At 36.6% G+C, this 12,266-nt stretch overlaps 1 protein-coding gene across 1 annotated transcript; it reads right to left on the bottom strand.

Annotated features, from left to right (window-relative positions):
• Nucleotides 1–16: 16 nt before the first annotated feature.
• LOC115451367 (lactase-phlorizin hydrolase) lies at nt 17–12,235 on the bottom strand (the record flags this gene model as incomplete). Its single annotated transcript, XM_037446799.1, is given in 12 exon segments — nt 17–58; nt 1,169–1,477; nt 2,093–2,763; nt 3,083–3,222; nt 3,516–3,563; nt 9,382–9,427; nt 9,430–9,619; nt 10,401–10,682; nt 10,685–10,711; nt 11,159–11,446; nt 11,448–11,830; nt 12,064–12,235. Coding segments are annotated over 12 exon segments (2,598 nt in total), but the record flags the coding sequence as incomplete, so codon positions are not given.
• Between the last annotated feature and the right edge of the window lie 31 nt (nt 12,236–12,266).

Raw genomic sequence — 12,266 nt, 5'->3', positions numbered from 1 at the left:
TACATTATTGTAGTATTCACTTATATCCCTCAAGGTTGTAGAATCCCCATGGTGTTGTCTAAAATTAGAAGTTATCTGTTTACAATTAAGATTTCTAATCATTTTTTTTTCTAGGATTAAGCATGAATCCTCCTATACGCTGGCGTCGACCTATTGCCTTAAAATTTGTGATGGTAACTATTTGATGATTTATCATCGTTTTCGAGGATCTTCGTATTTAAGGAGTAGTGGTACAAAGGAAACTTTGCTGTCGTTCTATGGTGCGTCTCCGAAGTTCTAATTTAAGATTAAAAGTCAATTGTTAGATAACGATTCGTGTTCTAGAAGCCAAAAACAATCCCCTGTTGCTAGATCGATAAAATGGAAAAGTACCAAAAATGGTATTTGTCTGGATTATATTATTTTTAAATAATCTATATCTATACCTACTATTAAATATACAAAAGCAAAGAGTTTGTCTGTTTGAACATGTTAATCTCAGGAACTACAGAACCGATTTCGATTTTTTTCACTAATAAGAAGCTACATTACCCCTGGGTGATATAGGCTACTTTTAAAAAAAAAAAATACTCGGGCGGAGCTGCGGGTAAGGGATAGCTTAACATAAAATTATTACAGTCGCCCACACTACACTTCCACTCAATATTTTCTGTATCATTGTTATTATAATATTTATGTCATAATAACAAACACGTAATATCAAGTGGTACTTAAAATTTCAATACCTACAAGATAAGATAAACCCCCCCGTACATTGTATAAAATATCATCCTTTAAGTCCTCTTCATATGTCTTAACTTTATCTACAGATATCCCAATCGTTTCTCGTGGTATAACTGTCTTCAGCATTCAAATAAATATTATAGCTTTGCATTGCCGTTCATACAATATGAGTACAATACAGTATCTGTCGTCTAGAGTGCAGCATACGTGGTGTGAGTTCACTATCAATAAAAGTCCTAATTATCCTTAACCATCTGTGATGATTTTATGATTTTAGCATGGATTACCTTTATTTAGGTTCCTAATAGCAAATATCGCGAACGATAATTTCGATTTAACACAACACTATACTAGCATCTATCACTTTATCGCTCTTAAACTATCTCTAAAATATCTCATCGATACATTAGTTAAAGGCTATACAATATATACTTGCTAGACTTACCTTAATTCGTGGATGCGATCCGGTCACCCAATCAGAACTGGCGTAGGTCATAACACTAAGATCATCATTAAACGATGGGATTGCGTATTGACCAATAACTGACTCGTTTCTGTACGTCAAATGGGTGGAATAGTGGTTGAGGCCGAACAAGTCAGATGTACCGCGAAGATAGGCAATTTCTTCAGGAGTGAATTCTGGGAGCCGGGAGCGAGGGTACCCTTGTTCAGCACTTTTCTGAGCTATCCTGTCTTTCACAATTTGAGGATAGTCACCGGACTCAAAGAAAATGGGATGAGCGTACATGCCCCACTGGAAAAAAAGCATATAAATCTCTGGAATAAATAAAACCGTGTAAATGGCTGATTTACTAGTGTCGTACTCAAAATAGCTTGCGCTGTGGATGTTCATATAGGGAAGTATGTATATCATAAATTATAAAGCTGATACTATTATATACTATTAAATTATTATTATAGTTTTGAAGACACGGACTATTTTCGAACTTATATTCTACTACAACGTAACAACGTATTGTGAATTTCTGTTTTTTTTTTTCTATTTTCACATAGTTATGTAACTAGGAAATAAGCAATAAATTACGATAATTTTTGACTAGAGTATTTCTTGAAACCATCAGCTGATAACTGAAGTAATCAAGATCTAATAAAAACTTTGCACATATGTAAAAAATATAAAAATTTTGGCTGTGTATTATAGGTGAATGATAGAAGAATGATATGATGATGATGATAGATGAAGTATTTAGAAATAATAGATGGATAATCTAAGAATGAGATTTCTGAAGAAGTTATTGATAGAATTTTAATTAAGGTTTCCTGGTTTAAATCCAACTTCTGGAACTCGACAGAAGTGAGTAACTTTTTCTTTAAATGGCTGTAAACATTTATACATAATGCAACTCACATCAAACATGTTGGCTTCTTCAGCAGCTTTTATATCTTCCTCACTATGACTATTAGGTTCGTATCTTTCAGCGCTGATGGTTATAAAAATAGTTCCATTTTGTTTCGGCCTATACTCTTCATCGTAGATGTGGTAGGCTTTAGCATGGGCCAAAAGCAAGTTCTTGCCACATATATAATCTCCCAAACCAGACATATTATACAATGGAGCCAAAGTTCCCCATCCATATCCTTGACGACAAACCTCTCGCGGCTCGTTCATAGTAATCCAGTATTTAACTCGATCACCAAACAGTTCGAATAATACTCGTGCGTAGTCCGTATACCAATCAATGATATTCGGGTTGGTCCATCCACCCAACTCTTGGAGATTCTGGGGTAAGTCCCAATGGTAGATCGTGATCATGGGTTGTATGTTGTATTTCAGTAATTCATCGATCAGATTGTTGTAGTACGCAACACCAGCTTCGTTGATTTTATTAGCGTAGGCGGTTGGGAATATTCTGGTCCATGCGATCGAGAACCGATAGAAATCGAGTCCTAGCTCTCTCATCATTTCTACGTCTCGTTTGTAAAGGTGGTAGGAGTCGTTAGCGATGTCGCCGCTTGAACCATCGGCGATGGGACTTGGTACCATGTGACATGTTTTGTCCCAAATACTCTCAGATTTTCCTGAAAGGGAATTATTTACAATGGATATTATGAAGAAAAAATGGACACAAAACTGTGCTCGCGCATTACAACTACCTACAAGAACGAACTATGTGGTGATACCTACAATTAGTGCTTGATAACGGTAGGTAATAGACAATGCGGTTTTACGTACCACTATGACCTTCTTAGGAGGAGGAGGATCTTCTTCATCTTTATAGGAGAGACCTAATAGTAAACTTTATAACTTTTCAATACGTTTATTTATTGGGCTTAAGGAAATTAATTCACTTTTTTATAGAAACTTTGAAGGTTTAGACTGAATATAGAATCAACTCACCATCTTTATTCCAAGCGCCTTCTATTTGATAAGCGGCAGTGGCTGCACCAAACAGAAATCCATCTGGAAATTTCCTTGGTGACTGGCGAGCATCAACAACTTTACTCTCTACCAACCCGCCATAACAAGCGAGAAGAACGCTAAAACAATTTGTATTTAAATAACCACAGTATGAAGAACAAAATGAGAATTTTCAAGCTATCCAGAAAAACGAAATGCAAAGATTATTATTGTAATAAAATACAAAAGTAACATTATTGCAAATAATAATGATTAACACGATATATTTAATATTTATAAAAGTGCAAATAAAACATCCCGGAAATTAAAAAAAATACAATGCAGACATTTTATTAAAATTTAAATATAAAGTGAGGTTTTTATTAAATTTTCATAACACATTTGGTAAAACTTAATATAAAATAATACCAACACGAAATATTTAATGTTAAAGAGTAACATATTCCTTGGTCGTTTTTTTCTCACTCAGTTAGGTTTGAGATAGATGTAGTATTTATATTTATAGCTTATCAGTTTTCAAGTACTGGAATATTGTCATGATGACACAGATGACCAAATTTCCTAATATTATCAATGTTTTTGTTTAGGTTCACTTTAGTTCAAGTAATAGCGTATACGGACTCTTAATTGTGAAGTTGCACATATAATTCCCATATTTATGATTCGTTTTGACCGCAATTGGATCACAACGAGGAAGGACAGGTCTTAAAACTAAGCTAATTGATTCTAAAACATTTATGTAAAATATATCGCGTCGTCGTCGGCCGTATATATATATAACTAGCTTTTGCCCGCAGCTCCGCCCACGTGATGAAGTTTTTCGGGCTAAAGTTTTCCGTTATAAAGCCACGCTATGTTTTTCTCGGGAGCCTATGTCCTTTCCAAAGTGTCAAACTATCTCCATACCAAATTTCATCTAAATCCGTTCGGTAGTTTTTGAGTTTACCGCGTTCAGACAGACTGACAAAGAGGTTCGGGCACTTTGTTTAATAATATATATATATTTTTGAGAGGAACAAATTCAACAAGTCATACATAATTGTTGTATAACTTTAACCGTTTAGCTCTCAAAACTAATACATTTTCCCTGTCTTTGCAACATTTTTCATTACTGCTCTGCTCCCATTAGTTATAGCGTGATGATATTATAGCCTATAGCCATTCTCGATAAATGGGCTATCTAACACTAAAAGAATTTTTTAATTCGAACCGATAGTTCCTGAGATTAGCGCGTTCAAACAAACAAACTCTTCACCTTTATATAATGATATAGATTAAGAACAGAAGGAAGTCAGTCTAACAGTGTTTTCATCTCAATGTTCATCGCATTAATAAATCAAAACATCCGTCACAAAGTGGAGAAATAGTATTCTGAGACAAGATATCGCTTTTGATTTAATATTACAAAACACGAATAAACACCAACACGCCTTTATCCCTGAAGAGGAAGGCAGAGGTGCAAACAGTCCTGTGATGGGGAGAGTCTATCAGACGCAATTTGACTTCGCACTGGTACTGAGGAGTAAGTATGCAAGTTCTCTCGCGATGTTTTCGTTCGCCGTTAAAGCAAGAAATAATTCACAAGTATACACGCATAATTTTAGGAAATCAGAGGTGCGTGCCTTTGGATTTTGAACCTGCGGACATTCGCCTCGCCACTCCTAACTAGGCTATAGCCGCTGCTGATATTGTTTTAATAAAGAAAAAATGTTACCAATTCATATACAATTAAAACTGGTCATTCTGGTCACTCGCATTCAAATTAAACGCATAGATTTATTGTCAGCTAAATAGTGCAGTTATTTGTGTTTCTTCTACTTATTGGCATAATATTTTTATCGGAAATGCGATAACATTATCACTGACAGCGTTGTAAACTAATTTCTAACTGTCGCCAGTATTATGCTTATGAACTACTTCTTCACGCTTAGTTTAAACAACAAATTTATCCATCCCAAATGGTAAGTTGAATGCTATCCACACCGTGTTGACCGACGACACAAACAACACTCCTGTTTATCCTCCGTCAATCGACACAATTATGCCGGCTTATTTAAAACCGGGTATAATAAATACAGGCTGATCCCCTAACACAACAAACATAGGCCACTATGGCATGTTTTACACTTGTTTACGATGCTCGCTGTCCGCTCGGATACAAGTATAATAGCATAAACATAACTATTACAAGACTTCTCTGGTATTTAAGTACATACAAATTAGTTATTGGTATTGAGCGGATAAAACTAAAATACCCTTCATAACGAGCAACATTCGAGAATTTTAAGTCAGTGTATCCGTCACGGATGTATTTAGTCCAGTCATGTCTTAAATCTTGCAGTATTAAAACTTTCTTACATCTAGTTTTATTGTTTATAGAATATTATTTTATTAGTTGAACGGGTAAGATATGAGTGTCGTTTGGACATAGTTAAAATGTAGTCAGTATGTTGTAATGTAAAATATAAATAACTTATTTAGCGGGAACACAGACCTCCACCATTAGCTTCTATCCATCCTAATATGGGATCAATGAACATAATAATAATAATATCAGCCCTGTATTATATACTTGCCCACTGCTGAGCACGGGCCTCCTCTACTACTGAGAGGGATTAGGCCTTAGTCCACCACGCTGGCCTAGTGCGGATTGGTAGACTTCACACACCTTCAAAATTCCTATAGAGAACTTCTCAGATGTGCAGGTTACCTCACGATGTTTTCCTTCACCATTAAAGCGAACGCTAAATTCACAAAGAATACAAACATGATGTTAGAAAAGTCAGAGGTGTATGCCTTTGGGATTTGATCCTGCGGACATTCGTCTTGGCAGTCCGTTCCACACCCAACTAGGCTATCGCCGCTTGAACATACTTTTACATAATATTTATTGTGAACATTTTTCGGCATAGTTATCAAACGGCCGCCTACCTAAAATCAGTTCTCTTTGAGTGATTCAAACCTGGACAATTGAAATAGAACCTACGAAAATTGGTACCTGACCTGGTAATCGCCACTACGATCTCCTAAGATCGTATTAATAAATCAATAATATCTTTAAGTACAATCTCAAGTAGACATTTAATATTAAATTTTTTAATAAACAAAGCTTAAGTTGTCAAAAACCGTCATATGCTATGACTTAAGATATAATTTGACATGTTTTCGATATCAGTATATTTAATAGCGATGACGTTAAAATTCTGACTTTAATTTGACAGCGTCTCAGCTGATATCGATAGTGCGACACTAGATTGCATCTATTATAGTATAGCCCTATTTCTAAAGCAAATAAGCCATTAGGTACGCGGTGACTAACTTCTCAACCTAACCCCTTTTAGAATACAATCTTGAAGATATTATAAACTACATTGCTAGTATCAGGGCCCTTATTCTGCATGACAGTGTAAACGCGTAACGCCGCTGTGTCATGTTATCTTCGTGAAATGTGCTTACAATGGTATTGTGCATGCCAAATCCTATAGTCCTAAACGTGACGCGTTGCGTTACGTGCTTGTTACGCACTATCAAACTAACGTGTGGCATAGAGAATAAGGGCCCTGGATATTTGTATCCGTCCGGATAGCGAACTACATACAGAAGGTGTAAAACCCGTCATATTGGCCCACGTAAGTTCCGGGATCGGCCTGTGTATATCCGGTTTCTAATCGGCCGGATACTCAACGATTACTCGCCTGTCGACTTTATCTGGTCCTCACTCTGCGTGCCATGAGATGCAGCGGAGTCACTATGCCGTGCTTGAATAAAAAAAACAACTTATTGTCATTCAAATTCTAGATCTAACTTGTAGAAGTAATTTTAATAAACAAAGCAAGCTAAACATCGCCTGCAAATTAGAACCCTCATTACATTGTAGTGAAAATGATTTACGCTACAAACATTGCGCATTTAAAACTTGTAGATATTGAAACGCTGTGAATATAATTTATTTATTTTAAACACGTAAAGCCGTTGGCCCTGCGTCTGATCTCTCTCCAGTCATGTCGGATTGTCTCACCAGACTGTGTGAGTGAAGGAACAGAGTACACCTGTGTATTGCGCACACACTTGTGCACTGTAATGTCTCCTGCATATTAGGCTAATCTCCGTTGAGATTTGATATCTTGCGTAATACAAGTAAAATTTGAACTTCACAAGGTAATGTGTATTTTATTATGCACAAATCAGCCTTATATGGCGCATTCCATATTCCGTTAACAATAATATTTATTAATTTTATAATGTTTTCTTAGGTTTACGCGAATGTTAGACATTGATAAAATCCAATTTACTATGGAGTTAGAATACAATAAATCTCTTGCTTTCTTAGATGTTTTAATCATCCGTAATCCTAATCAGACCTTAAGTCATACTGTGTATCGGAAACAGACCCATACTGATACATACTTGTATTACCATATGTAAGAGGAGTCACCGACGAGATTGGATACATCCTGAAGCGTGCTTCAATAAAAACTTATTTTAAGCCGCCTAAGAAGATTAGTCAATTTTTACCACCTGTCAAGTGTCACATACCTCTACAAGAACCGGGAATATACAAAATAGATTGCAACTGTGGCCTCTCTTATATCGGGCAAACAAAAAGAAATATAGGGACCCGCGTAAAAGAACATATAGCTAACGTGAAACACCGACGCTCGACGAAGTCTGCAGTTGCTGAATACTCTGAAGGAGGCGCCAATCATTATCTGCGACTAGACAAGCCACAAATCCTCGCCAAAGAACACCGATTCCTGCCTAGGATGATTCGCGAGGCTATTGAAATTAAAAAACATCCTAATTTCAATAGGGAAGATGGTTGGAAGCTTGCACAAGCCTGGGATCCAGTTCTACATTTAATTAAATCTGAACCCAAAAGACCGGCTCATTCTGCGTAGATCGGACCACCAAGAGTAAAATTTTTAAAAAGTTGTATAATTGTAAAATGTAGGTAGATATTGTAACTTTGACTTTACTGTTGAACAACACCTCAGTCCTCCCCCGTGATCATGAAGGCTGCAGTCTTCGAAACGAAGGGAGAAAATTAAAATATAAAAAACCGTGATAGAATCCGAAAATTAGTTAAATTTCAATAAATTCATTTTTTTGACCCCACTGCACTTGATGGTGGAGTGGAGTCCAAGTGAATGTCGACTGATGAGAGACGAGTACCCCTCGAAAGTCGATACAACAATGCCGGCCTGTTGGAACCGGATATTCACAGGCTGATGCCGGAACGCGACACACACACACATATGGCGGGTTTTAACACCTTGTGTATGGTGGGCGTTATCTTGGCAGATATAAAATATATCCTTCTATCAGCAATCTACGTACACGTAACAGTCTTCTGAATTTATACTTGGTTTGTTTAGTTTAAATATAAATATAGAGGATTTCTCTTATGGCTCTATACTCAGACTATGTAGATTATAATAACTGAAAGAATTTTCAGAATCACTTCGCACGTCGAATTATCCAGGGATCAAACTCAAAAGTTTTGAAACTAATGATGCAATATATAGTATAAATCTGGTACATAAAATAAAAGAAACATTGTCAAAGTATAAAAATATATTTAATGTCCTTCTTCGATAGTCATAGCTGTCAATTTGGGTTCATAGTCCTTGTCCAAGGTCTTCGTGCGCAGGATCTCATTTATACTCTAGATGTAACAGTAGACGAGTGGACTTAATTTGTGTGGAATATAGGCCAAACCTAGTCTCTTTGTCAATAACGTTGACTTTATCTTGTCCTGCTCCACTTTAGGTTCCGTGTACTCTTCGAGTTTGTTGCAGGATAGGTTTTGATATCAAGTCCCCTTATCTAAGTAAATCTTATCTTACTAATATTATAAATGCTAAAGTTAGTACAAATGTTTGGATGTTTGTTACAAGTAAACGCAGAAACGGCTGAACGTATTTAAATGATATTTGGCACACGAGTATATCATGAACTGCATTAACACATAGCTATTTTTTATCCCGTGATTTTATACTATAGAATTTTTCTTTTTTATAGATGGCGCTGGCGTCTTGCTGGTTGCGCTTTAAATCGCTTCAGTGTTTTAGGGCCTATAGTAGGAAAGGCTGGTCACGCGGGCGAGGCCGCGAGCAATACTTAATTGTTAAATACAAACCACATAAAGTTTTACCGGTCATGGAATGCACACAGAAACTTTGGGGTAAAACTACTTATATAACCACGAGGGGACTTGTCTCTCCGCCAGACCAACAACTAAAGGAATTTATTACTTAAAAAGGTTATTATATACTCACGTATAGCCTTGCAACCATTCAAAGTTATCCATTAGACTCCAAGAGTGTAGCCTCTTATATCAGATCCATCATTAATGGCATCCAGAACAGCACCTAGATATTCCTTGAAGTGATATACTCGGTCATCGTCTTCTAACCCTTCATATGTTGCGTAACCGTTCTCAGTGATAAAAATCGGTACATTGTTGTAGCTTTCACTTATTTTCCTCAAAAGGTTGTAGAATCCCCACGGGGTTGTCTAAAATTAGAAGTTATCTATTTACAGTGATAGAAGATTTCTGATTATTTTTAAGATTTAAGCATGCATCCCCTATACTCTGGCACCGACCTACTGTATCATGATTGGTGATGTTAACTATTTGACGATTTCTCATCGTTTCCAAAGGTCTTCGTATGTAAGCAGTGGTGGTACAAAGATGTCGTACGATTCTGTCTCTCCGACGTTTTATTTTAAGATTAAAAGTCAATTGTTAGATAACGATTCATATTCTAGAAGCTTAAACAATCCCCTATTTTTAAAAGTAACAAAAAACCATGTACACTTACTATGGTATAAAACTGAAGAGGTTTTTGTTTCTATGAAAGCGCTAATTTCAAGAACTACTAATCTGTTTTTAATTTTTTTCGCTATATTACGCCTGAATGCTCTAGGCTACTTTTGAAAAAAAAATTCACGCGGGCGGAGCCGCAGGCAAGAGGTAGTTTAACATAAAATTATAAAAGTCACCCACACTACTCTTCCTCTCAATATTTTCTGTATCATTTTATTAGAATATTTATGTAATAATAACAAACATGTCAAGTGGTGCTTAAGATTTCAATGTCTACAAGATAAGATAAACCCCCCTGTATATTATATAACACATTACCCTTTAAATCCTCTTCACATGTCTCAATTTTATCTACAGATATTCCAATTGTCACTGGTGGTATAACTGTGTCCAGCATTAAAATTGATATTATAGCTTTGCATTGTCTTTCATGTAATATGAGTACAATTCAGTACTTGTTAGATTTACCTTAATTCGCGGATGCGATCCAGTTAACCAATCAGGACTGGCGTACGATATGATACTAAGATCATCATCGTATGATGGGACTTTGTAGTAACCAATAACCGACTCGTTTCTGTACGTCAAATGTGTGGAATAGTGGTTGAGGCCAAACAAGTCAGAGGTACCGCGAAGGTAATCAATTTCTTCAGGTGTGAACTCTGGGAGGCGGGAGCGAGGATATCCTTGTTCAGCACTTTTCTGAGCTATTCTGTCTTTCACAATTTGAGGATAGTCACCGGACTCCAAAGAAAAATGGGATGAGCGTACATGCCCCACTGGAAAAAAACATATAAATCTCTGGTTCTCTAGTGTACTCAAATAGCTGGGTGGTGTGAATTTTCGTATGGGCGCGTATGTATATGACACTATTATGGGTATGTATATTACAGAGCTAATATTATAACATTTTACTATAGTTTTGATGAACTACTACAGAGAAGTTAGGCAGATAAAATAGGATAACATGATAATTCTGGAGGAGAGGACTTCTTAAAACCATCAGCTGATAACTGGAGTTATCAATATCTGATAAGAACTTTGCACAAATATAAGTAAATTAGATTTTTTTCTTGCATACTAGAAGGGGGTGACATATCTAAAGACAATTTTGGTAGAAATTTAATTAAGGTTTCCTGGTGTAGCCCCCAACTACTGGAACTCCACAGAAGTTAGTGCCTTTTTTATATAAAAGGCTGTAAACATTCACATATAATGCAACTCACATCAAACATGTTGGCATCTTCAGCTGCTTTTATATCTTCCTCACTATCACTATTAGGCTCGTATCTTGCAGCGCTGATAGAAATAAAAATTGTTCCATTTTGTTTGGGCCTGTACTCTTTATCGTAGATGTGGTAGGCTTTGGCATGGGCCAATAATAAATTCTTACCACATATATAATCTCCAAAACCGGACATAGTATATAATGGAGCCAAACTGCCCTTCCCATAGCCTTGACGACAAATCTCTCGCGGCTCGTTCACAGTAATCCAGTATTTAACTCGATCACCCAAACAGCTCGAATAATACTCGTGCGTAGTCCGTGTACCAATCAATGATATTTGGGTTGGTCCATCCACCCAAATCTTGGATATTCTGGGGTAAGTCCCAGTGGTAAATCGTTATCATGGGTTGGATATTGTATTTCAGTAATTCATCGATCAGATTGTTGTAGTACGCTACTCCAGCTTCGTTGATTTTATCAGCGTAGGCGGTTGGGAATATTCTGGTCCATGCGATCGAGAACCGATAGAAATCGAGTCCTAGCTCTCTCATCATTTCTACGTCTCGTTTGTACAGGTGGTAGGAGTCGTTAGCGATGTCGCCGCTTGAACCATCGGCGATAGGACTTGGTACCATGTGACACGTTTTGTCCCAAATACTCTCAGATTTTCCTGGAATTATTTGCAATGGATATGAAGAAAAATGAACACAAAATAGTGCTTGCGCATTGCAACTACCGACAAGAACAAATTATGCGGTGATACCTACAATAATCTCTCCATACGAGAATCTACAAGTAAACTTTTATAACTTGGCAACACATAAATTTAGTTGAAGGAAATTAATTCATTATTATATGAAATTTGAAACTCTGAAGGTTTAGACAGAACGTAAATCAACTCACCATCTTTATTCCAAGCGCCTTCTATTTGATAAGCGGCAGTGGCTGCACCAAACAGAAATCCATCTGGAAATTTCCTTGGTGACTGGCGAGCATCAACAACTTTACTTTCTACCAACCCGCCATAACAAGCGAGAAGGACGCTAAAACAATTTGCATTTAAATAACCACAATATTATGAAGAACAAATGAAAATTTTGAAGCTA

This window comes from Manduca sexta, unplaced genomic scaffold (assembly GCF_014839805.1).
Source record: "Manduca sexta isolate Smith_Timp_Sample1 unplaced genomic scaffold, JHU_Msex_v1.0 HiC_scaffold_3662, whole genome shotgun sequence".
NCBI classification, from domain to species: Eukaryota; Metazoa; Arthropoda; class Insecta; order Lepidoptera; family Sphingidae; genus Manduca; species Manduca sexta.
Note: the sequence above shows the minus strand (reverse complement) of the source record. Positions and strands in the feature narration are given on the sequence as shown.